The sequence below is a fragment of the Triturus cristatus genome, chromosome 2_2 (genome assembly GCF_964204655.1).
Source record: "Triturus cristatus chromosome 2_2, aTriCri1.1, whole genome shotgun sequence".
NCBI lineage: Eukaryota > Metazoa > Chordata > Amphibia > Caudata > Salamandridae > Triturus > Triturus cristatus.
This window is the reverse complement of record NC_140582.1, coordinates 1,251,303,459-1,251,330,411: the sequence shown is the minus strand read 5'-3', so window position 1 is coordinate 1,251,330,411 and position 26,953 is coordinate 1,251,303,459. Positions and strand designations below refer to the sequence as shown.

Genomic DNA, 26,953 nt, shown 5'->3' with positions numbered 1-26,953 from the left:
CAGCGAAAGAAATGAGTTGCTTCTTTGTCTCTGGTAAGCAAGGCGTGGTTTGTTGTTTTTTCACTTTACTTTTAAAGGTGCACGGATTATCTACGTGTTGTATGCAGTCTGCACAGGTAAGTGGCAGGAGGCGGCCCCTTCCACTGACCGGGATTAAAAGTGAAGTCAAATGACGATCACACGCAAAGCAGAGCTCGCGTCCAGAGAGAAACCTGCCCCTTCCACTGACCGGGATTAAAAGTGAAGTCAAATGACGATCACACGCAAAGCAGAGCTCGCGTCCAGAGAGAAACCTGCCCCTTCCACTGACCGGGATTAAAAGTGAAGTCAAATGACGATCACACGCAAAGCAGAGCTCGCGTCCAGAGAGAAACCTGCCCCTTCCACTGACCGGGATTAAAAGTGAAGTCAAATGACGATCACACGCAAAGCAGAGCTCGCGTCCAGAGAGTAACCTGCCCCTTCCAGTGACCGGGATTAAAAGTGAAGTCAAATGACGATCACACGCAAAGCAGAGCTCGCGTCCAGAGAGTAACCTGTCCCTTCCACTGACCGGGATTAAAAGTGAAGTCAAATGACGATCACACGCAAAGCAGAGCTCGCGTCCAGAGAGTAACCTGCCACTTCCAGTGACCGGGATTAAAAGTGAAGTCAAATGACGATCACACGCAAAGCAGAGCTCGCGTCCAGAGAGTAACCTGCCACTTCCAGTGACCGGGATTAAAAGTGAAGTCAAATGACGATCACACGCAAAGCAGAGCTCGCGTCCAGAGAGTAACCTGCCCCTTCCACTGACCGGGATTAAAAGTGAAGTCAAATGACGATCACACGCAAAGCAGAGCTCGCGTCCAGAGAGTAACCTGCCCCTTCCACTGACCGGGATTAAAAGTGAAGTCAAATGACGATCACACGCAAAGCAGAGCTCGCGTCCAGAGAGAAACCTGCCCCTTCCACTGACCGGGATTAAAAGTGAAGTCAAATGACGATCACACGCAAAGCAGAGCTCGCGTCCAGAGAGAAACCTGCCCCTTCCACTGACCGGGATTAAAAGTGAAGTCAAATGACGATCACACGCAAAGCAGAGCTCGCGTCCAGAGAGTAACCTGCCCCTTCCAGTGACCGGGATTAAAAGTGAAGTCAAATGACGATCACACGCAAAGCAGAGCTCGCGTCCAGAGAGTAACCTGCCCCTTCCAGTGACCGGGATTAAAAGTGAAGTCAAATGACGATCACACGCAAAGCAGAGCTCGCGTCCAGAGAGTAACCTGCCCCTTCCAGTGACCGGGATTAAAAGTGAAGTCAAATGACGATCACACGCAAAGCAGAGCTCGCGTCCAGAGAGTAACCTGCCCCTTCCAGTGACCGGGATTAAAAGTGAAGTCAAATGACGATCACACGCAAAGCAGAGCTCGCGTCCAGAGAGTAACCTGCCCCTTCCAGTGACCGGGATTAAAAGTGAAGTCAAATGACGATCACACGCAAAGCAGAGCTCGCGTCCAGAGAGTAACCTGTCCCTTCCACTGACCGGGATTAAAAGTGAAGTCAAATGACGATCACACGCAAAGCAGAGCTCGCGTCCAGAGAGTAACCTGCCACTTCCAGTGACCGGGATTAAAAGTGAAGTCAAATGACGATCACACGCAAAGCAGAGCTCGCGTCCAGAGAGTAACCTGCCACTTCCAGTGACCGGGATTAAAAGTGAAGTCAAATGACGATCACACGCAAAGCAGAGCTCGCGTCCAGAGAGTAACCTGCCCCTTCCACTGACCGGGATTAAAAGTGAAGTCAAATGACGATCACACGCAAAGCAGAGCTCGCGTCCAGAGAGTAACCTGCCCCTTCCACTGACCGGGATTAAAAGTGAAGTCAAATGACGATCACACGCAAAGCAGAGCTCGCGTCCAGAGAGAAACCTGCCCCTTCCACTGACCGGGATTAAAAGTGAAGTCAAATGACGATCACACGCAAAGCAGAGCTCGCCTCCAGAGAGAAACCTGCCCCTTCCACTGACCGGGATTAAAAGTGAAGTCAAATGACGATCACACGCAAAGCAGAGCTCGCGTCCAGAGAGTAACCTGCCCCTTCCAGTGACCGGGATTAAAAGTGAAGTCAAATGACGATCACACGCAAAGCAGAGCTCGCGTCCAGAGAGTAACCTGCCCCTTCCAGTGACCGGGATTAAAAGTGAAGTCAAATGACGATCACACGCAAAGCAGAGCTCGCGTCCAGAGAGTAACCTGCCCCTTCCAGTGACCGGGATTAAAAGTGAAGTCAAATGACGATCACACGCAAAGCAGAGCTCGCGTCCAGAGAGTAACCTGCCCCTTCCAGTGACCGGGATTAAAAGTGAAGTCAAATGACGATCACACGCAAAGCAGAGCTCGCGTCCAGAGAGTAACCTGCCCCTTCCAGTGACCGGGATTAAAAGTGAAGTCAAATGACGATCACACGCAAAGCAGAGCTCGCGTCCAGAGAGAAACCTGCCCCTTCCACTGACCGGGATTAAAAGTGAAGTCAAATGACGATCACACGCAAAGCAGAGCTCGCGTCCAGAGAGAAACCTGCCCCTTCCACTGACCGGGATTAAAAGTGAAGTCAAATGACGATCACACGCAAAGCAGAGCTCGCGTCCAGAGAGTAACCTGCCCCTTCCAGTGACCGGGATTAAAAGTGAAGTCAAATGACGATCACACGCAAAGCAGAGCTCGCGTCCAGAGAGAAACCTGCCCCTTCCACTGACCGGGATTAAAAGTGAAGTCAAATGACGATCACACGCAAAGCAGAGCTCGCGTCCAGAGAGAAACCTGCCCCTTCCACTGACCGGGATTAAAAGTGAAGTCAAATGACGATCACACGCAAAGCAGAGCTCGCGTCCAGAGAGTAACCTGCCCCTTCCAGTGACCGGGATTAAAAGTGAAGTCAAATGACGATCACACGCAAAGCAGAGCTCGCGTCCAGAGAGAAACCTGCCCCTTCCACTGACCGGGATTAAAAGTGAAGTCAAATGACGATCACACGCAAAGCAGAGCTCGCGTCCAGAGAGTAACCTGCCCCTTCCAGTGACCGGGATTAAAAGTGAAGTCAAATGACGATCACACGCAAAGCAGAGCACGCGTCCAGAGAGTAACCTGCCCCTTCCAGTGACCGGGATTAAAAGTGAAGTCAAATGACGATCACACGCAAAGCAGAGCTCGCGTCCAGAGAGAAACCTGCCCCTTCCACTGACCGGGATTAAAAGTGAAGTCAAATGACGATCACACGCAAAGCAGAGCTCGCGTCCAGAGAGTAACCTGCCCCTTCCAGTGACCGGGATTAAAAGTGAAGTCAAATGACGATCACACGCAAAGCAGAGCTCGCGTCCAGAGAGTAACCTGCCCCTTCCAGTGACCGGGATTAAAAGTGAAGTCAAATGACGATCACACGCAAAGCAGAGCTCGCGTCCAGAGAGTAACCTGCCCCTTCCACTGACCGGGATTAAAAGTGAAGTCAAATGACGATCACACGCAAAGCAGAGCTCGCGTCCAGAGAGAAACCTGCCCCTTCCAGTGACCGGGATTAAAAGTGAAGTCAAATGACGATCACACGCAAAGCAGAGCTCGCGTCCAGAGAGTAACCTGCCCCTTCCAGTGACCGGGATTAAAAGCGAAGTCAAATGACGATCACACGCAAAGCAGAGCTCGCGTCCAGAGAGTAACCTGCCCCTTCCAGTGACCGGGATTAAAAGCGAAGTCAAATGACGATCACACGCAAAGCAGAGCTCGCGTCCAGAGAGTAACCTGCCCCTTCCAGTGACCGGGATTAAAAGTGAAGTCAAATGACGATCACACGCAAAGCAGAGCTCGCGTCCAGAGAGTAACCTGCCCCTTCCAGTGACCGGGATTAAAAGTGAAGTCAAATGACGATCACACGCAAAGCAGAGCTCGCGTCCAGAGAGTAACCTGCCCCTTCCACTGACCGGGATTAAAAGTGAAGTCAAATGACGATCACACGCAAAGCAGAGCTCGCGTCCAGAGAGTAACCTGCCCCTTCCAGTGACCGGGATTAAAAGTGAAGTCAAATGACGATCACACGCAAAGCAGAGCTCGCGTCCAGAGAGTAACCTGCCCCTTCCAGTGACCGGGATTAAAAGTGAAGTCAAATGACGATCACACGCAAAGCAGAGCTCGCGTCCAGAGAGAAACCTGCCCCTTCCACTGACCGGGATTAAAAGTGAAGTCAAATGACGATCACACGCAAAGCAGAGCTCGCGTCCAGAGAGTAACCTGCCCCTTCCAGTGACCGGGATTAAAAGTAAAGTCAAATGACGATCACACGCAAAGCAGAGCTCGCGTCCAGAGAGTAACCTGCCCCTTCCACTGACCGGGATTAAAAGTGAAGTCAAATGACGATCACACGCAAAGCAGAGCTCGCGTCCAGAGAGTAACCTGCCCCTTCCAGTGACCGGGATTAAAAGTGAAGTCAAATGACGATCACACGCAAAGCAGAGCTCGCGTCCAGAGAGTAACCTGCCCCTTCCAGTGACCGGGATTAAAAGTGAAGTCAAATGACGATCACACGCAAAGCAGAGCTCGCGTCCAGAGAGTAACCTGCCCCTTCCAGTGACCGGGATTAAAAGTGAAGTCAAATGACGATCACACGCAAAGCAGAGCTCGCGTCCAGAGAGAAACCTGCCCCTTCCAGTGACCGGGATTAAAAGTGAAGTCAAATGACGATCACACGCAAAGCAGAGCTCGCGTCCAGAGAGAAACCTGCCCCTTCCAGTGACCGGGATTAAAAGTGAAGTCAAATGACGATCACACGCAAAGCAGAGCTCGCGTCCAGAGAGAAACCTGCCCCTTCCAGTGACCGGGATTAAAAGTGAAGTCAAATGACGATCACACGCAAAGCAGAGCTCGCGTCCAGAGAGTAACCTGCCCCTTCCACTGACCGGGATTAAAAGTGAAGTCGGGAGGAGGAGCCTAGCGCGCATCCAAGATGGTCGCGTGAGCACAGGGCTCCCCGGACCCTCGCTGCTCCTCGGAATTTATCCTGAGATTATCCTGATATAGTTTACGGAATCTGGAAGATGAAGGCTGGCTGAACACGGATCTCCTTTCAGAAATCGAATCGGACCTGGGAATCCTGATTTATCGTGGTCTGAACTTTTGGGACCCACCCGACGGCTGTGCCCGGTGTGAGGGCGAACTGTGGAGCCGGGGTGTAATTGAACAACAGCGGCTACAGCGCTGTGCCAGTGGTCGCTCCATCACTTTCGGTTTCACTTTTGGACTTTGAAGGGGCTGGACGGCGGAATCGCTTGGTGTGGCTGGGTGTTTCCTAGGCCTCTGCGTGAGGCCTTTGTCTCCGCCTGCTACTAGTGTGCCCATCGCCTTTGGTCCCCTCACACCGCTATATTGCGGACTCTGGTGAGGCGCCCGTCTGCGGTGCCGGTGCCCATTCGACCCTTGATCGGCGGTCCCATTCGGTGAGCGTGGCCCAAATGGGGGGCAAGGGGGGCCCCGAGGGGCGCAAGACTAAAGCTTCCCTCCGCGGGGGACCGGTCCAGGCGAACAACATGGACCGCTACACTCATGGCAGAGGGTCCCCTGGAGCGGCCGGCGCCCCCCCAGACGCCGCCGGTGGTGGCACGTCCGTCTCTCCGGAGCTGTCCCTGCAGGACATCATGGGCGCCATTGATGGCATCAGGGAGACCATCGCCACGCAGTACGAGGCCTTGGCCCGTAAAATCGACACAGTGGCAATCGATGTCACATTAATTCGGGCGGATCTCTCTAAAACCAACGAGAGGGTTCAAGCGCTCGATGTGCGGACTTCTACCCTTGGTGCGGATGTGTTGGACCTGCAGACCACTCTTGGCGACATCAAGATGGCTAACGATCAGATGGCCCGGCGGCTGGAGGACTTCGAGGGACGAGCCCGACGCAATAACATCCGTGTCATAGGCGTACCGGAGTCCTCCGACAACCGCCCGGTTGACCTCCTGGTTGAGGAACTCATCCTCCAACAGCTGGCCCCCGCTGGCCTAAGTAAGTTCTTTGCCGTGGAGCGGGCCCATCGAGTTCCGGGCGGTCGACCGCGGCCGGGGGCCCCCCCGAGGCCTATTGTAGCCAAACTTTTCCACTATAGAGACCGAGATGCGATTCTGCAGGCCTCACGGGTCCACGGCCCGGTTCGTCATGAGAACTCGTCAATTAACTTTTATCCGGACTTCACCCAACTTGTCCAGAAACAGCGGATGGGTTTCCAGGGGGTGAAGCGTCGTCTCCGTGACCTGGGCCTTAAGTACTCTATGCTTTATCCCGCAAAACTTCGAGTGGAACATGAGGGTCGGACTGCCTTTTTTGACTCTCCCGCGACTGAGTGACTGGCTGGACTCGCTGCCGGACAGGGGTGACCGGCCTGGGCCCTCTGCCGGTACCGAAGGTGACGGGTCCCCTTTGGAGTGACTTTTGGTCCTTGACTTTGCCATTTTGCACTGTTCGGTTGGGTTTTACTTCTTTTGTTCATTTTGTCTCATTATGACCTGTGTGGGGGGCGGGCGGGGACGGGTCCCTTTCCTCCTCCGGGGTCTTTCCGTAGAATGGGGTTAGTAGGGCGACAGGCACACTGCAAGTTGGGGTGGTTTTTTGGACCGCAGGGGTGCAGGGTGGGGGGAGTTGGATTTGGGGGGGGGGTTGGGGGGTGGGAGGAGTTGTTTTGATGTGTGTTTTTTGTTTTCAGGGCGAGGTATTGATTTTTGTCCAGTTTCGAGGGCTGTGCTACTGGCTGGGGGACCTTTGATCTACTGGAGGGGATGGGGGGGGGGGGGGACGGGTTGAGGTTGATGTCATGGAACGTCAATGGGTTGGGGGACCGTATCAAGCGGGGTGTTGTGCTGCAGTATTTGCGTCGCCTGGCTCCTGATGTGGTGTTTTTACAGGAGACGCATCTGGTTGGTAATGTTTGTCATGCAATGAACAGGGGGGGATACCGCCTCGTGGCTCATTCTGGTTTCACCACAGGTTCTAGAGGGGTGGGCATTCTCCTGCGATCCTCACTTCCGTTAGAGATCACCAGGGTAGTCTCGGATGATAGAGGGCGCTATGTGGGTCTGACTGGGAGGTAAGAGGGGCAGTCCCTTTCCTTGGTCTCAGTTTACGTCCCCCCGGGCCTCCAGAACTCCACCTTTTCGGACTTGGGTCGAATGCTGCTTGAACTTCCCGACAGTCTTTTGCTTATGGGCGGGGACTTCAATTCGGTGCTTTCGGGTGACCTGGATCGTCACCCGCCCAGGGCCCTCCCCGCTGCCCAGGCATGGCTCGGCGGACTATTGGAGACCTTCGGTCTGGTAGATAGTTGGAGATTGATGCATCCGACACAATGTCAGTACACCTTTCAATCTGGGGCGCATGGGAGTCTTTCCAGATTAGACTATTTCCTTATGCCCGCGGCCCAGACTGCTCGGATTCGAGAGGTTAGGCACCTGGCGCGGGGTATCTCTGATCATTCCCCGCTGTGGCTGCTCTGACACCGGGTTGCGGTCTGCAGGGCGGATCGCTCCCATTAACCCTTGGTACCTGCGAGACCCTACAACTCGCGACAGCCTGGTCAAGTCGATTGACCAATACTTCCTTGAAAACGAGGGGTCGGTGTCGTCCGCAATGTCCCTGTGGGAAGCCTTTAAAACCGTGCTCCGCGGACACGCCCTCTCCCAGATAGTGGTGGCTAAGAAGATCAAGAGTGAGGCAGTGGTGAAGCTGGAGACTGACATCTCGGGGCTGGAGTCGGCCTTGGAGGCGGGTGTCACTCCGGACGGGCTCCATGCCCTCAGCTTGAAGCAGTTTGAATACAGGTCTCTTGTTACTGATGCTGCCAAGACTATGTATAGGGAGCAGCAGGGTAGATTGTATGACGCTGGGGACAAGGCGGGTAAATTGATTGCTTGGCTAGACAAGAAGGAGAGAGTGAATCGTGTGGTCCCGGAGCTTCGGGCCTCGGATGGAGCATGTGTGACTGAGCCTGGTGAGATTGTGGAGTGTTTCGCTGACCACCTCCGGGCCGTGTACTCCCCGGTGACGGATAGGGATGAGGAAGACTCTCGCCTTCTGCTGCGGGATATTGCTTTGCCCGGCCTGTCCGTCGAGGACCGTGAACAGCTGGACACCCCCTTGTCCGTTGACGAGATTGCCACCGCGATTCGGTCCCTTCGCTCTGGCAAGGCTATGGGTCCCAACGGCCTGCCTATTGAGTTGTATAAGTTGCGCCCTGATAAAATCGCGCCTTTCCTCCGTCGTATGTTCCAGGAGTCCCTCGAGACGGGTTCCCTTCCCGCCGACCAACGTCTGGCTACTATAGTCGTGATCCCCAAGGAAGGTAAGCCACGAGACCGCTGTGCCTCCTACAGGCCTATTTCTCTATTAAACGCCGAGCCTAAGATACTGGCTAAAGTCCTCGCCAATCGTTTGCTGAGCGTTATCTGTGATCTGATCCATCCTGATCAATGCGGCTTCATCCCTCATCGTAACACCGCTCTTAACCTGCGGCGTCTCCACGGCGCCCTCGCTAGGGCGGAGTACCTCTCCGAACCAGCTGTATTGGTTTCTTTGGATGCCACGATGGCCTTTGATACCATCGAGTGGCCATTCCTCTGGGCTGTCTTGACCAAATTCGGCTTTGGGGAGGGATTTCTTGGCTGGGTGAAGCTTCTGTACACTGGACCAATGGCTCAGGTGGTTGTCAATGGGCGGGTCTCCCGGCCTTTCGCTCTCGGTAGGGGTACGAGGCAGGGGTGCCCGTTGTCCCCTCTGCTCTTTGCTCTCGCCTTGGAACCGCTCGCTGCCTGGCTCCGCTGGGAGCCCTCGATCAGAGGGATCCGGTGGGCCCCGGGCTTCGAGGATCGGGTCTCGTTGTACGCGGATGATATTCTTTTGTATCTCACCTCGCCGCGGCAGTCGCTTAATGTTCTCTTTGATGTTCTTACTTCCTTTGGGAGAAATTCGGGTTTGACGATTAACTGGTCTAAATCCTGTGTCTATCCTATTTCTGGTGGCCCTCCTCTCTTGCCGCCTCGGCTTCCGATCCAACTATCTCTGTCCGGCTTTAAATACCTGGGGGTGTACGTCTCGTTGGACCCGGCGGTTCGCTATGAGCAGAACCTCCTGCTTCCACTTCGGCGTTTGAGGGAGGATACGGCTCGGTGGTGTAAGCTGCCCTTGTCCCCGCTTGGTCGCGCAGCACTGTTTAAAATGATGTCCCTTCCCAGATTCCTTTATGCACTTCAGAACTCCTTCGACGTCATTCCGGTGGCCTACTTTCGGGAGGTGGAGAGCCTGCAGAGGAGACTGGTGTGGGACGGGCGGGCGCGTATCGCTCTGGCAAAGCTTACTCTCCCCTGGTACGACGGGGGCATCGCGCTTCCCGACATTAGAAGGTACTATTGGGCCTCACAGCTATCGGCCATTAACCATGCCACGTATGCGCCTGGCTTGAACCCGGCGTATGAGATGGATAAATTCCTGCTTCCCGGAGGTGACTATAATAGGGTGCTTTACTCCCGCTCGGCTGGAAGGACCCTTACGGGCCCTACTAAGATTGCGGTAAGGATCTGGAAGGCGGCTAATGTAGCCATGGGCTGGAGTGAGCGCTTAACATGTGCCACTCCTTTATTTGCCTCCGACCGACTGGGAAGCCTCTGGAAAACGAAAGGCTTTGAGCGTTGGGACACGATCGGTATTAGCAGAGTGGGAGACCTATGGATCAAGGGCGCGGTTAAAACCTTCGCGGCGCTCCAGAGTGAATACGAGCTTACTGAAAGGGAGTTCTTCCGTTACGCCCAGGTTCGGCATGCCCTGCTCTCGGTCTTTGGGGTAGGGACCAAGGTCCCGGCTTCTTCGCCCCTCGAGGACCGCATACTCGATGGTCACGTGCCTGACAGCACTATCTCTCTAATTTATAAAAAACTTATTAATAATCGGGCTGACCTCTTGGTGCGCCTTCGGGAGGCATGGACGGGAGATGGGGTGGAGCAGGACGACGAGGACTGGCAGTCCGCACTGTCGTCCCCTAAGGAGGTGGCCATCCCGGCCCGTCTCCGTTTGGTCCAGCTGAAGATTCTCCACCGGGTTTACGTGACGGGTCCCCGTTTGGTTTCGATGGGATTTTCTGACGGGCTCTGTAAGCGGGGCTGTGGACTTAGTGCCACCTTTCTCCACATCCTTTGGGAGTGCCGCGAGGTGGCGGAATACTGGCGCCGGGTGCATGTGGTAATGGGACAAGTCACCGGGGTCGCTCTGTTGCCGGAGGTGCGTCGCTGTGTTCTGAATGTGTGGGAGCCCAATGATTATAATGCGGCCCAGACTCGGTGGGCGGCCCTGGGGAACATGATTGCCAAGAGAGATATAGCGCAGCTTTGGGGTCCCCAGCGGCCGCCCACCGTGTCTGTATGGAAGGAGAACATGGACTGGTGCATGTTCAGGGAGAAGACTGTGTATGTGGCTCGTGGTAAACCGGGGGCATGGGGTAGAATCTGGGGGCAATGGAATCAGTATCGGGGAGATATCTGTGCCCCCCCCCCTGGTGGACACTTCCGAGGTTGCCTTGTCCCCCTGACCCTTGATGGTTCCTTGCGTATTTGGACTATCCGAGTGTAAGACCTGGCTCTCCCGTGACCCCCCCCTGACCTCTTAGTCCTCCTTTCCCTTGACCGCCATCTGGTGGTCGGATGTAGGGTCCCCCTGCTGTAGTCTGACGCCCACTTTATGTCACTACACCTCGCCTTTTGTTTTTAGTTGTTATTTATGGTAAATGTATGGTTCCTGATTCCCTTAGGAATATCCGGAGCTTCTGTAATGGGCTGGGGACCATGGGTCGGTTGATGACTTTAACACTGTGTGATCCGTTTTGATTCTAGCGGCCGGCCCTGGTGGTTGTAGGCCCATGCTTGTATCCTTTTTTCTGTTCAATAAAAACCTTTTAAAAAAAAAAAAAAAAAAAAAAAAGTGAAGTCAAATGACGATCACACGCAAAGCAGAGCTCGCGTCCAGAGAGTAACCTGCCCCTTCCACTGACCGGGATTAAAAGTGAAGTCAAATGACGATTACACGCAAAGCAGAGCTCGCGTCCAGAGAGTAACCTGCCCCTTCCACTGACCGGGATTAAAAGTGAAGTCAAATGACGATCACACGCAAAGCAGAGCTCGCGTCCAGAGAGTAACCTGCCCCTTCCACTGACCGGGATTAAAAGTGAAGTCAAATGACGATCACACGCAAAGCAGAGCTCGCGTCCAGAGAGAAACCTGCCCCTTCCAGTGACCGGGATTAAAAGTGAAGTCAAATGACGATCACACACAAAGCAGAGCTCGCGTCCAGAGAGTAACCTGCCCCTTCCAGTGACCGGGATTAAAAGTGAAGTCAAATGACGATCACACGCAAAGCAGAGCTCGCGTCCAGAGAGTAACCTGCCCCTTCCACTGACCGGGATTAAAAGTGAAGTCAAATGACGATCACACGCAAAGCAGAGCTCGCGTCCAGAGAGTAACCTGCACCCCGGTTTATGTGACGTCAGCGGCCTTTCCTTTTCCAATATTAGAATATTTCAACTTTTTGGGTGAGGGTTCTAAAATAAATAAGATACTTTCAAATGAACAAAAATTGTGTGCAATCTATTTTCATTTTCGGGCATATTACATTAGAGATTTTGACAAGAGGTTTTTGCAGTAGTGGAACTCGTGTCAACGGTGACCACAAAGAGCAGCTCAAGAGAGTGACGCAGAGATGATTTCTCTCCTGTGCTGAAAGACAGATTGAGCAAAACGGGTCAACCACAGCATCCTAATGGGCAGAGGACACATTTTTCAAAAAATAAAGTAAATCCAAACTGAGAAATAAAAAATAAAAAACACTCTGGTCTGCTTACCGTATTGCAGGAGAACAAGAGATTAATGATGTTATGATCAAAATGGGTGGTGTGATTGCAGACGTACACTTTCACCCTCCGGTCCCTCAGGCGGGGGTCACTCTGACGGACGAACATTCCCAGTAACGAGCACATTACCCGGACGATGAACCTACAGAAAGAACAATGCTAAGCATTATAAGAGAATATCACAAGTGACACCAAACTAGCACAAGACCAATCTCTGGCCCGTCCAACACACACAGAGGACCGCGAACTCCCCAATCCCGTAAAAAACGTTTTTTCATAAGAAAAGCGAAAAAGAAAGAAGTCATTCACTTTAAAGACTAAAGAGTTAACTGTGTTTTAAGAACACCCTCATCTCAAATGTCATTGCATACAAACAAGTCTAAAGTAGGAACTTTAGAAAACCCTCGCAAAAAAAAGGTAAGAACTCAAATTTCCTAGCAAGTGTAGGAAAGCACCCCTTTTTGACATGGTCACCCACACTTTTTGCCTGGTATTTGATGCAACTTAGAGTGAAGTGCACTGGGTTCCTGCTAACCAGGTCCCCAGTGTCAAAGTTCTATCCCAAAAAAACAAGGTACATCTAGGTTTCTGGTGAAATTTGATACACTGGATATGGGTTATGCCCACTCACCACAGGTCGTGGCTATATAGGGGTTATAGGCACCCTCCGAGATAAGTAGCCTATTAGCTACTACCTTACACTCCCCCGAATGCTCCTAAATTGAGCATTTAGGTGGCACCCCTGACACAAGAAGAGGACAAAGAGCAAAGAAAGCACCATAGCCCCAGTTTCCAAGAACCAACTGTGCTTCCATGCTTCCAGGGGCCTCACCAACTGGTCCCCCCCATTGGGAGCTCCCGGACTTGTCCTCAAGTCTCCCTCTGCAGCCTGTTTCTAGGTGCAAAGGTAGCAACACGACCATCACCTCTGCACCCAGATGCTTCAGGGCAGGTTAAGACAAAGTGGTAGGGGGCCAAGGAACCACCAGCAGTTAAAAGTCGTGAAGGGGGCCACATATAATCTATTGCAAGTTACCTTTGTAGGAAAGTGCCTTTTCTGACATGGTCACCCCACTTTTTGCCTAGCATTTGATGCAATTTCAACTTGTTTTTACTCCAATAGGACATCATTGCAGCTTCTAAAACAAAGTCGACTTTTTAAACAAAAGTATTTTTCATGTAAAATGTACTTACCTGATCGTATTGCTTCTTGTGCTTAAATACATATATAAAGATACGTGCAATTTTTATAAATCAGTGTGGAGAAGCCCTCGACTTCCTACGTCTAGATCCCCGCCTCCCCCGCTTGCAGGTCATGCAGCATAGAAGCACTGTCCCAGGACTCCAGCTACCTTTCTACCCTGTAGAGCCCCGGTCCCCCTGGTGTGCAAGGATAAGTGTTGCCACTATTTTCTTATTGTATTAAACTGTAACGCTGAAAAACTTTAATAGTGCGAGCGCCGAAACTTATTCTGTCTGATTTTCAGTGTGCATTGCTGTAGGAAGCTGGCTCTGTATATACTATACCAAAGTGAGGTATAGTGTGCACAGAGTCCAGAGTAACCCCAAAGGTAGGCAGAGGTAAAATTAGATAGAACATTACTCTATTTGTGATAGTGTGGTCGAGCAGTAAGGCAGTATCAGAGGACAGTTTTAAGCATTTGTTGTACACGGTCAGCAAATCAATTCACACACTCAAAAACTGAACTTCAGACCAATTGTTTTTGTATACAAATATTCTTTTAATTATTTTATTTCCTAGAACCAAGCAAGACTGGCACAGGTAAGCAATAAATACTTTACAGTAGTAAATGCTGATTGTAAAATAGTTAAATTGTAAATGTACTATGATTTGACTTACAGTATTGTTTCAGAGAAATGCAATCACTTGTGAGAAAGTGCCATCTTTCTTGCATGGTATGCGCCCACTTTTTGCTGAATTGCTGAATATACTTTGACTGAGTGTGCCCTGGGCTCCTGCCAATCAGGTGCCCAGGGCCTATGTTCCGTCCCTAAAAACTGTGCTGAAACCTAAAACCCAAATTGGCAAACCCTGGCCACATGTCAGCCCCTGGTAAATGGTACACTAGGTGCCCAGGGCCTTGTGACCAGGGAAGGCCCCTAAGGGCTGTAGCACTTATTGTGCCACCCTTAGAGGTCCCGCAGGCTGAGTGTCTGGGTATAGAACAAAACAGGGAGTCGACATGGCACACTTCCCTGTGAGCCACGCCCACAACACACACTGCCCTGGCATACATCGGAAACCCCTCTAGCTGGGCGCCCTATGCCAGTGGTGTGGGTACAGGAGCATGAGCCATGTGCCCCTACAGTACCCAGGTCCATTCCTGGGCACTGTAAGTGCAGTGCTGCCATTTAAGAGTATATGGTGCTGGGAGATTGTCAACACGAGCTCCACAGCATTATGATGGCTTCACTGAAGGCTGAGGAGTTTGGTATCAAACTTCCCAGCACATTAAACCCGCACTGATGCCAGTGCAGGATTTAATGTACAATGCATGACAGAGGGCATCTTAGAGTTGCCCCTGAACCTAACCAACAATCCACGTCTGGTCTGAGGGGCTGCCACACAGCAGACATGTTGCTGGACCCCTGGGTAGAGAGCCATCCGCTCTCCTGGGCCTGCAACAATGCACATCCTGGGCGAGGTGCTAGGTCTCCTCCCCCAGGATGGGCAGGGGGAAGCTTCAAGGGCAGGGGGAAGCTTCAAAGGCATGCCGCCTTTGTGAGCTTCTCCAGGCCACATGCTGTACTCAGCCAACTGGCCACTACCGGTTCTAAACCCCCACTCTGGCGGGAAGACTGTCCGGAAACCCCAAGGAAGGACAGGGGGTGTGTCAGCCTCTGCCAACCCCACCCCTCAGGTGGGGGAGACGAGGTGAAGCACATCTCCGGGCTCTCGCTATCTAGAAGATGGGGAGCCCTGCCCAATCAGGACTAGGCCACTGCCCCCCTCCCACAGGAGAGTGGCAGGATAGGGGGTGTACCCACCCCAGGGCAGGGACTCAGTGGTCCCTGTCCTTTACCTACCTGTAACACCCCTAAATTTAGTTTTTAGGGGCACCCTGTACCTTCCTTACTTAGATCCAGATGTCGAAACAGCAAAGAAGATCAAGAAGAAAGAAGACCTGCCGTGCAGCTGCTAACAAGAGGAAGACACCAGCTGCTAAGATGAGGAAGACACCAACTGCTTTGCCCCAGCCCTACCGGCCTGTAGACCCTCGAACCTGCTCCTGCTAAATCCCGGCACCTCCTGTGGCCAGCAACCTCACAAACCCCGGAGAACCTGGCTACCTTGTGACTCTGAGCATCTGGGACTCCCATGAGCAGTGGCTCTGCTCAAAGCAAGTTTCTAACCCCCGGCATCAGCCTGGAACCGCGAACCCTGCACACTCTGCACCCGCCAAGCCTGGCCTGTGCCGGAGTGGACAAAGACCCCGAGGAAGTCCCCCCCTGCGACTGTGACTCCGAATCCGGCACCCAAGGACCCACCTCAACGCTCCTGGAGACGCCTGCAGCCTCAGAACCAGGGCCCCCCCCCCCCCAACCGCAAGCAACAGAGGGTAAGATTTCCCAACACCAAAAGGCACCCCTGCACCCGGCACCCTGAGGCCCCCTGTGCCCAACTCCTGGGTACCTACCTATCCTCCAACTGCCCAACTTACCTCTCGAAGTGGTGGTGGCACCCGAAGAATCTTCGTCCCCGAGATTGCAGCCTTTGTTAGTCCTTGAGCTCTCCCATTGAAATCCATTGAGTGTCCAAAGGCTCAAAAGCACCCTGCACCCAACTGCCCGAGTGCCCCTGGCAGTGCAACCTCTACACCTATCTACTTCCCCACTTGCCCCGAGTAAGTGACCAGGAGCCCAGCTCCCACAGCTGCGTGGCCTGCTAGTCAGCAGCCACCAACCAAGGCCCCCCTATCCCTCATAGGATAACATTGTGCCTAACTCTCTCTGCACCCGGCCGCCCCAGTGCTGCTGAGGGTGTGACCACTGTACGTACCTGACCCTGGGAGACCCCGGAGTCTGTGCCCAGAACCTTAACTCTGCCAGTCGAGTACTTACCCAAAAGCCGATAACTCAATTTTCTTCAATAGGGTAACATTGACTGGTTTCTTCTGGAATTTCTTCGAAGTGTGGAGTTTCTAAAACTTAAAATATTCACCAAAAAGCAGCCGAGTAACGAAAACGGAAATACTCACCTGCTATTAAGAGAGATCCTAGTGCTGGATCTTGGTGCCCAGCACTGACCCTGAAAAATATTCACAACCGTACTTACCAGTAACCCAATTTTCTTCCATAGGAAATCATTGTCGATTTTTGCAAACTTCAAATATTCTTTAAAAATAGTACAAACTGTGAAAACGTTATTACATAACTGTTTTAGATAGAGGTCCCAGTACTGAGTCTAGGTACCCAGTACTGGATTACAAAAGTAACAAGAACATACTTTACCTGCAACTTGAATTTTCTTCCATAGGGAATCAACTGTTTTCTATGAAATATTTTCTAAGTGTCAACATTTAAAAAAGCAACATAGTGTCTAAAAATCATAACAGTAACTAAGTCGACTTATCACTTGTTCAGAAGAACTGACCCAGGACTGAATCTAGGATCCAGTCCTGGAATTACAAAAGTAATCCTGAAAGTAATCTATTGCAAATAACTTGAAACTTCCATTGAGCTCAATGCATTATTGTGTTTAAAATTGTGTTGCCTATTGCAACAACCTAACTTTCTACTAAAGCCAATTGCATATTGCAAAAGTATTTATCTAAAGCATCTCATTCTGAGAAAGTATATTTTGATACCAATTGTTGGTTCTAAAATAAAACAAGCATATATTTTTTATATATAAACCATTGGCCTAGAGTTCAGTTATTGAGTGTGTGAGACCATTTGCTGACTGAGTGTGTGCAACAAATGCTTTACACTGTCCTCTGATACTGCCTTACTGCTCGACCAAGCAACCACTTTAGAGAGTAAGGTTATATCTAACTTTAGCCTCTGCCAAAACTCTGGGGACTGTGGACTCTGTACACCCTGTACCTATTTGGGAACAGTATATACAGAGCCACTTTCTCACACCCGTAACTTGAATTTTCTTCCATAGGGGACCATTGACTGTTTTCTATGAAATTTCTTCTGTGTCGATTTTGCAAACTTATAAATATTCGTTAAAAATCACCTGTATAACTTAAACGCAGTTTCTCAACTGCTTACAGGTGGTACACTAGTGCTGGATCCAGGATCCAACACTGACCCAGAAAAAGTAACCATAACCCCACTTACCTGCTAAGTGCATTTCCTTCCATAGGATAACATTGGTAATTTGATTAGCAAAAGTTTGTCAACTTTTAAAATAGCAAAATATTGCTTAAAAATCACAACAGTAACTAAAACGAATTTACTCACTTGTTTCCAAGAACTGTCCCAGAACTAAATCTAGGATCCAGTCCTGGAGTTAGAAAAGTAATCCTGAAAGTAATCAATTGCAAATAACTTAAAATTCCCATTGAGCTCAATGTATTATTGTGTTTGAAATTGTGTTGCCTATTGCAACAAAACTAACTATTATCTGCAAAAGTCAATTGCCTCTTGCAAAGTATTTAACTAAAGCATCTCATTCTGAGAAAGTATATTTTGATACCTATTGCTGGTTCTAAAATAAAACAACCATATATTTTTTATATAAACCATTGACCTAGAGTTCAGTTCTCGAGTGTGTGAGAGACCATTTGCTGACTGAGTGTGTACAACAGATGCTTTACACTGTCCTCTGATACTGCCTTACTGCTCGACCAAGCTACCACTTGAGAGTAAGGTTATATCTAACTTTAACCTCTGCCAAACCTCTGGGGACTCTGTACACCCTGTACCGATTTGGGAACAGTATATACAGAGCCACTTTCTCACAACCATGGACTGCTTTTCTTTGAAATTTCTTCTGTCGATTTTGCAAACTTATAAATATTCGTTAAAAATCGCCTGTATAATCTAAACACATTCTCTCAACTGCTTACAGGTGGTACACTAGTGCTGGATCCAGGATCCAACACTGAAGTAGAAAAAGTAACAATAACCCCACTTATATGCTATGTGAATTTCCTCCAATAGGATAACATTGGTAATTTGATTAGCAAAAGTTTGTCAACTTTTAAAATAGCAAAATATTGCTTAAAAATCACAACAGTAACTAAATCGTATTTACTCACCTGTTTCGAGGAACTGTCCCAGGACTGAATCTAGGATCCAGTCCTGGAGTTCGAAAAGTAATCCTAAAAGTAATCAATTGCATTTAACTTGAAATTCCCATTGAGCTCAATGTATTCTTGTGTTTGAAATTGTGTTGCCTATTGCAACAAACTGGAACTATTGCTTGTCTGGTCAATTGCCTCTTGCAAAGTATTTAACTAAAGCATCTCAGTCTGACAAAGTATATTTTGATACCTATTGTTGGTTCTAAAATAAAACAACCATATATTTTTACATACAAACCATTGGCCTAGAGTTCAGTTCTTGAGTGTGTGAGACCATTTTCTGACTGAGTGTGTACAACAAATGCTTTACACTGTCCTCTGATACTGCCTTACTGCTCGACCAAGCTATCACTTTAGAGAGTAAGGTTATATCTAACTTTAGCCTCTGCCAAACCTCTGGGAACTGTGGACCTATTTGGGAACAGTATATACAGAGCCACTTTCATACACTTGTAAATACAGTACATAGACTTCAATGGGATTTTCAGTAAAATAGCAGATAAGTTACTTTTGGACTACTTTTCTTACTCAGTGCTGTATGACTGGATGCAGCACTGGGACATTTCCTGTAAACAGGTGAGTAAAAGCGTTTTTGTTCAATCGTACAATTTTAAAGAATTTCTTTAGGTTTCCAAACTCCACACTTAGAAACTTTTTCAGGAAAAAGTGTCAATGTTATCCTATGGAGGAAAATATGGTTATCAGTTTTAGGTAAGTAATCGGTCTTTGGAGTGGAGGTTCAGGGGTTAGATTCAGGGGTCCCCCAGGGTCTATGATGCACTCTTGTTACACCCTCAGCGGCACTAGGGCGGCCGGGTGCAGAGTGTTGAGTCCCAATGTTTTCCAAGGTGGATAGGGGGCCTCCGGTTGGTGGCTGCTGGCAAGCAGGCCACTGGGTTGTGGAAGCAAAGGTCCTGGACTTTAGCTCAGAGCAAATGAAAAAAACAAATTAGCACCAAAAGGTGCACCCTCTGCAGCACTAGGGGGGCGGGTGAAGGGTGCTGTTTCGATGTCGGATGTCCTGTTTCCAATGGAGAACCTCCGGTTTGCAAAGCACTGCAGGCAGGGAGACGAAGGACCTCTGGGTGCGACGACCACTTCAAGGGCGAAGTTAGGGGTTGGTTAGGCACTGTCGGTTTGGGCACACAAGGCTGTGGGTTGCAGTTGAACAAATCAGGTGTTCACGGGAGAAGCAGTCTTTGGAAGTGAAGGCAGGCAGGTCCTCTGGGGTTTTTGAGGTTGCTGGCTGCAGGACACACCGGGATTCCGCAGGAGCAGGTTCAAGGGGGAAGACAGGCCGGTAGGGCTGGTGCCAAGTCAGTGGGCATCTTCCTCTTGTTAGCTGCTGCACGGCTGTTCGGTCCTTCTTGTCTGGATGTGCAGAAGCAAGGTTCAGGGGTGCCCCTAAATACTATATTTGGGGGAATTACAGGAAGGTAAAAGGCAGGGACCAATGGATCCCTTCCCTGGAGTGGGTACACCCCCTATTATGTCACCCTCCAGTGGGAGGGGGGCATGTGCCTGTTACTGGTTGGCTGAGTCCCCTATCTTCAAGATGGCGTGGACTGAGAGTTGTGCTTCACCTCGCCTCCCCCACCTGAGGGGGTGGAGTTGGAAGAGGTGGGCACCCCTCTCTTCCTCACTTGTTTTTCCCACCGATTCTCCCTCCCACAGTGGGGGCAGAACCGGTGGGGACCAATTGCTGAAAGCAACAAATGGCCTGGGGAAGCTCACAAAGGCGGCAAGCCTTTGGCGCTTCCCCTTCGTGAACCCTGCCCATCCTGGGGGAGGAGGCTTGGCACCAAGTCCCAGGATGTGCATTGTTTAATGCCCCAGAGAGCAGCTGGCTCTTGACCCAGGGGTCCAGAAACATGTCTGGTGGTGGCAGCTGAAAGCAGCCACTCGGTCTGGACACTACAGGTGGGCTAGTTTTCAGGGGGCATCTCTGAGATGCCCTCTGTGTGCAGTTTTCATTACATCACACACTGGCATCAGTGGGAGTTTAATGTGCTGAGAAGTTTGATACCAAACTTCTCAGTTTTCAGTGTAGCCATTATGGTGCTGTGGAGTTCGTAATCACAAACTCGCAGCACCCAGCACCATATACTCTTAATGGCAGCACTGCACTTACAATGTCTAAGAATGGACTTAAGACACTGTAGGGGTACAGGGCTCATGCACCTGTACCCTCACCACTGGTATAGTGCACCCAACTAGAGGGGTGACTGATCTATGCCAGGACAGTGGGTTGTAGGCATGGCACACTTTGTTCTGCACCAAAACACGCAGCCTGTAAAGGCAGTGTGTGAGTGTAGTGGTACAGGACCTCTAACGGTGCACAATAAGTGATGCAGCCCTTAGAGGCCTTCTCTGGTCACAGTGCCCTGGGTACTGGTGGTACCATTTACCAGGGGCTGACCTGTGGCCAGAGATGCCAATTGGGTTTAGGCTTCAATGCAGTTTTAGGGAAAGAACATAGGCCCTGGGTACCTGATTAGCAGGAGCCCAGGAAACAGTCAAAGTACATCGGACACAGTCAAAGTACATCAGCAATTCAGCAAAAAGTGGGGGCAACCATGCAGAAAGAGGGCACTTTCTCACAATTGCGTCTCATTCTGCTCCTCATTGTAAAGTTTGTGTTGCAACTGCTGTATTATACTTGATTTGCTTTTCTCTCCTTTGAATGCCCCCCCCCCCCCCGTTGACAATGGTTCTCGCCCCTCCGCTACGTTTTTTCCTCCTGTCCTCCCACCTCCCAGACAGTCCCTCCCATCTCCCAGGGATACTTCATGGAGGCTGCACGCAGAGAGCGGACCCTTGTCATGCTGAAAGTAGTGCCTAAGCGCCTCACCCACAGCCTGTTTATAGACCCTATCTTGAAGAAACTAGGAGCTGAGCCTCCATATGGGACACAGGTCGCCGGTAAGGCCTCCCAAGCAAAGGAGGAGGGGCTAGTGGTCAGAAATTAATCGGGCGAGATTTTGGATACTGGTGACTGCTCAACGTTCAGGGGTGGGCATAAATATCAGGTCAATGTGGGAGTGAGCGTGATCGGCCAAGGACATGTGGGTATACAGACGAAGTCTGGGATTCCACATAGTCTACACATCGCACAGGCCAAACCTGGACGCCCGCTCTGAGAGGCGTTTAGCACCTTTGCGCCGAGGAGCCGGGTTCCAGTAGCGTCACATACAGTTGTTAGGACTGCATTAAAGTCCCCTCCAATCACAGTCAGTCCCTGGGAAAGGGACGACAGCAAGTCTGCGAGATCTCAGAGGGAGGCTCAAGGGCTGCCAGGGGACATAGCCTGAGACAGCATTAAAGGAAGCCCCTCCCCCCATCTCTACCTGCGAGGGCCACAAAGCGTCCTTGATGTCCCGGGTGACGAAAGGGAAGGAGCAGCGCAGAAGAATTGCCACACCAACAGAACCTCGAGTGAATCCTGCATGGAATACCCTATCGTACCCTTGGCGTGCTAGGAATTGACAGTGATTTCCCATGAGAGGTGTTTCTTGCAACATTAGGGCACTAGGGAGGGACCTCCCTAAGTATTTTAGGACCGCAGTACGCTTCACACCTTCCAAAAGCACGTTGACATTCCATGAAAGAATCTGAAGGGGTTCCAAATCAAAATGGGGCGAGGTCATGTTTGTTACTGATTAAGAGAGTAAGTCCACTCATCTGGGGAGTATGTGGGCGGCCGGCCGGCCGTTGGATCCCAGAGACCAAAGTAGGGTCATCTCCAGTCCATGTGCTCTATAAGCGTGCAGGTTGGAAATGTCACGCCAAGTACTGTAGACAAAGAGGAGAGAAACAACCACAACAGGTAAACAGATTCCCCAACAATTCTCCCAACCAACCCCCCACCCCATACTTCTTTCCCCAAAGCATCTGTCACCCTAAAGAGAAATCAAAAACAACCAATGTGATTTGAGAGCGGACTGGTGGACGCCTCCATAATGCAGGATCTTGAGAGTTCACAACATTGAGTTCTTCATCAGATCACCGGGCTCTGGGAAAGGTCAGTGTCCTCCAAGCCAGCTGCGGGAGGGGTAGTAGATCACCTGTGGGGTGCTCCAGAGTCAGACTTCAGATCTTAAAAGTCTAAGTGATCTGGCAGACTCAGGGGAACTAGTCATGCTCCTCATGGCCCCCACAGGTGGTGAAGAAATCACTCTTCAAGTGTTGCACCATCTGCGTGAGAAGGTGCGCCTCATCAGAGGCTTGACAACCTCACATGTTGCAGATATGGAATGCGCTCGGAGGAGGAAGTGGTGCTTCGCAGGTCGAGCGGTCGCTCTTCTGTCGCCCAAAACTACGCTGCCTCGGGTGTATCTAAGAAATTACTTTTGTTATTGAAGACCACCCTGAGGCAGGCCAGGAATAGGAGCCACTACTGGAGGTTGAGGGCTCGTTGCTTTTGTTTGACTGCATTATAAGATCTATGCTGTGCTTGCACCTCCCATGGGACATTATGTTAAAAATGGGCATTGATCAGAACTTAGTTTATGTTCTGATCGATTTGCACTCAGATACAAGAGCCAACGTCCGTTACTCACAAGACCTGAAGGTGACAGGGGACATCAGAATTAATAGGGGCGTCCGTCAAGGATGTATTTTAGCACCATTTCTCTTCAATTTGTACATAAATGAGCTGGAGGACTGTTTGTTGAGAATAGGTGCAGATTACCCCTATGTAGGCAAAAAAGGTATCCCAGTCTTACTCTATGCGGATGACGCTGTCCTTATTTCAAGGACCGCAATTGGTCTTCAGAAACTTCTAAATTCTTTTTATGAATTTATGGAGTCCAGAGGCTTAAGTATCAATAATTCAAAGTCCTACACTATGAAAATAGGCCAGGGGTCACGTAAACCCAACTCTTTTCATACAAATGGGGAAAGAATTCCAAATTCCAAAACCTTCTCATACCTCGGGGTCCTTCTCGACGACCAACTAGAGTGGGGCCCAGCTATTGCTAAAAAAAAGGGCGAAGTAATACGTGTCAATGCAGCAATACTTGGCTTTGCTAGAAAAATGGGCAACAGTCCGGTGGCCGCCTTGCTCAAACTATATCAAGCCAAAAGTGTCGCCATCGCCTGCTATGGCAGTGAGATATGGGGCTACTGCCAGACACGAGCCCTGGAGGTTACAGAAAATAACTTTTTAAAGAAGGTATTGAGGCTGCCTAGGGGCACCGGAAATTTCTCGGTACACGAGGAATTAGGGGTACCATTCCTGAGTGACAGAATAGCAGCAAATCCCCTGTTATGTTGGTTGAACTCCTGGCTAAATGATGATATACCTCTCACTCATGCTATACTAGAAGAAGCTCTAACCTGGGACGGTAGGTTTAAGGTTCCGTGGCTGAGGTACATTAACGACCGCCTCATTGAAATGGGACGGCCGGATTTGTTCTCATCCCCAAATTTTATAACCAAAGCTGATGTAATTTTTGTGAAAAAGACATTCATGTCTACTAGGTATCTTGCCCGGGAGGAGGGCGAGCTGACGAAAGATAGTGTAAGGAAGCACGCCCTACTTAAGACATGTTCTCAAATGGAACCATACCTATCCTGGCCTATGTCAGGGTATGAACGCTATCTCTTGATAAGGTTCCGTTTTGATTTATTTCATCTCCTGTTGGCAACACCAAAAGGAGCCCACCGAGGTCAAGTGTTACCTGCTTGCGGCTGCGACGGGAAGTCTCCGCAAGATTTGGCACACTTTTTATTTGTTTGTCCTTATTATCTAGTACCTCGGAAGTTGTACTTGAAGCCTTGTTTAAAGGATTTACAATTTACTCAAATCAAACCAGCACTTTATTACCTCCAACTCCTGAATTGTGACTATACTCTGTTTATATGTAGCTTTTTGAAACTTGCTATCACCTTCAGGAAAAGTATGGAAGGTTAATTATGCTGCTACTATCGTTGTATTTTTATCCCTTTTTAACTCTGAATAATTATTTATATTTTTAACTTGATGTATTTTATGTGTTATCCTGGTTTTACAAAACTCTTGCACATTATCTTGCGTCTCATTGATGAAATGGATGGTTTCTTTTTATATGAAAGGAATATGTTATGTCTGTATGTTTTAAAATGTACTTTTATGGATGTATTGTATTACATTCGAATAAAGATATTTGAGCACCTCCCTGGTGTATTCGGGGAAGATCATCACCTTAATTCCTTGATAGGACAGGTTAGGATGAGAGCCGGTCTCTAGCAGGATAGCATCCCTGTCCTTGAAATTTAGGATACGGGCAATAATCGGTCTGAATGGGGCCTCGGGCAGTGGCTTAGGCGTGGGGGCCTGATGGGCTTGCGCCACGACGAACCATAACTTGATCCAGGTGTCCACGGTAATTGCGGCCTGCGTGGGTTCTGCTCTCTCGGGATGCCGAAGAAGTGAAGATTGTTCCGGCGGGAGCGATTTTCAACATCTTCTGTGCGACAATGAAGTTCAGTTGTATGAGATAACAGCCGCGAGACCTGAGCCTTCAAAGTCACGACGTCATCTTCCACAGTAGACAGACTAGATTCGGCCTCAGAAGTTCTAGCTGTGGCGTTCCAGAGATCTTGCCACATGAGGGCCATGTCGACATGCACCTCTCCTCTCTTGATCTCTGCGGAGTCTTGTGAGGTGCGTATGGCCTGAGGATGGTAGCGAGATCCCCCTCTGGCAGAGAGGTCTTAGCCTGAGCAACATAATTAGTGTAGGAGCAGCCCGTGGTGTACTGGTCCATGCGGGTTTGAGATAGAGATGGCTTCACTACTTTGGTTAGTTCATGGAGGGTGGTAAGCAATTAGGGCAACACAGTTCACCCCTGAGAGGGGCAGCACGGCCAGGACCAATGAAGATCTGGGTGCTCGGGACACTGGACAACTCTTTCCCCTCACTCACATCTCGCCCAGGCTACCTCTCTCCGAAGGTCCTCCCCATGAGACGAGACCGCAGGGGGGGGCACCTGAGTAGTGATGGAGCCTCAAGCGTCAATTCCCAGGGCTACCCAGCTGTCCAGACAGCCCCACTTTCAGCAGACGTGCACCTTTGTCAAGGGGAGCACTGCAAGGAGTCCGCCCTCAGGTATCACAGATGGATTTTCAAGGTAGGAAAGGGATGTATGTGTTGCAAAAGTCCGTGAAACGACCACCCCTTATCCGGGAGGGCCCACAGGACAGCTCGACGTAGTCTTGCAGCAGTTGCGGCCTAGCGCGCTCCCTGCAGTTAAAATGACACCAGCCGTGGTCCGCCCCTAGCTCCTGACCGGGGGTTGATCATTCTCTGCCTCAGGGGACCAGAGGGGGCCACCGCCTGAGCAGATTTAGTTAGGCCCTTGAGGGGATCCGCAAGAGAAAGCAGAAGATCCGCCTGTGTCTTGCTCTGCCTGGCAGCAGCAGTGGGCCCACATCTCCGCATGCCAGTCTACCAGGAGCCGGTACTCCGCCACGTCCCCCACTCAAAGGCTCTGCACCCAACTTGCCACTGAAGTTTTGGGTTTAATGGACCAGAGGTCAAGGAGGATCTGCCCGGGCATCTCCGTTCTCCCAGGCGGGTGCCATCGTGGAGACAGACTAGGCCCAGGCTCTCCAGCAGGAGCTCGGGACCTGGAATTATAGGTTTTCCGCGGGCCCCCGTTTTGGCAGTGGTGTGGGGACCGGTCAACCGCCCGCCAACCCGGACCTCCTCACCCGCCAGGTTGTGGTTGCTGGAGATGCCTACTGCACCTGCACAGGTCAGTCCATGTTGGAAGGCCACAGGGAGACTGGCCTGACTCTCTCTCAGATGTGTCAGGGCAGTAACCAGGCAGGAAATTACTGTGCAGTAACCGGAACAGGAAAGAGGCAGGGCAGACCGGCAGATGCCCCACCAGTCACCCGGAGGGCCCCGAGGAACTCAGAAACTTGAGTTAGTCGATCAGTTACAAGGCCTTTTCAGGGTGCTGAAATTTTGTATTTGGGATGCGGTCCGGTCAGAGAGCCCCCAAAGCCTATCTCGGCAGTCACCAGTGGCAAGACCTGCATCAGTGTATTTCCAGGTCACAGCAGGTGGTTGGAAGCGTGTAATACTCCCGAAACTCAGCCAGGATGCGAGCAGATGACAGAGGGGTCTGGAGTACTCCCCAGAAGTATTTCTACTACGAGATTTACATTTCCCACTCATTCATTTGGTTGGACCACAGAGTTGTGGCCAAAGAAAGGGTATTCAAGCATGTGGTGGAGGTGAACTTGTGTTGTTCCATTGGAACAGTGGCCTTCGAGATCCTTAACAAAATACAGCAGTCACCAGAATGTACATGAACTAAATTTCTATCTTCCAGGACTTATATAGCACATGGCTACCCAAGGAACCTCCCAGACCAAGTAAAGCTCTGCACTCTGGATAAGGATATCTATAGCACATGGCTACCCAAGGAACCTCCCAGACCAAGTAAAGCTCTGAACTCTGGATAAGGATATCTATAGCACATGGCTACCCAAGGAACCTCCCAGACCAAGTAAAGCTCTGAACTCTGGATAGGGATATCTATAGCACATGGCTACCCAAGGAACCTCCCAGACCAAGTAAAGCTCTGCACTCTGGATAAGGATATCTATAGCACATGGCTACCCAAGGAACCTCCCAGACCAAGTAAAGCTCTGAACTGTGGATAAGGATATCTATAGCACATGGCTACCCAAGGAACCTCCCAGACCAAGTAAAGCTCTGCACTCTGGATAAGGATATTTATAGCACATGGCTACCCAAGGAACCTCCCAGACCAAGTAAA

At 50.4% G+C, this 26,953-nt stretch overlaps 1 protein-coding gene across 10 annotated transcripts in view; it reads right to left on the bottom strand.

Moving 5' to 3' along the window:
- The window catches only part of AUP1 (AUP1 lipid droplet regulating VLDL assembly factor), a 154,793-nt gene that overhangs the window by 70,769 nt on the left and 57,071 nt on the right, over positions 1–26,953 (bottom strand). For all 10 annotated transcript variants that reach the window (XR_014978265.1, XR_014978266.1, XM_085642966.1 and 7 more), the window contains one exon: positions 11,893–12,043. Coding sequence is in view for 8 of the 10 variants with exons in the window: in XM_085642966.1 (XP_085499092.1) it covers positions 11,893–12,043 (151 nt within the window). In the remaining 2 variants the exon portion in view is untranslated. The remainder of the gene's footprint in view (positions 1–11,892; positions 12,044–26,953) is intronic.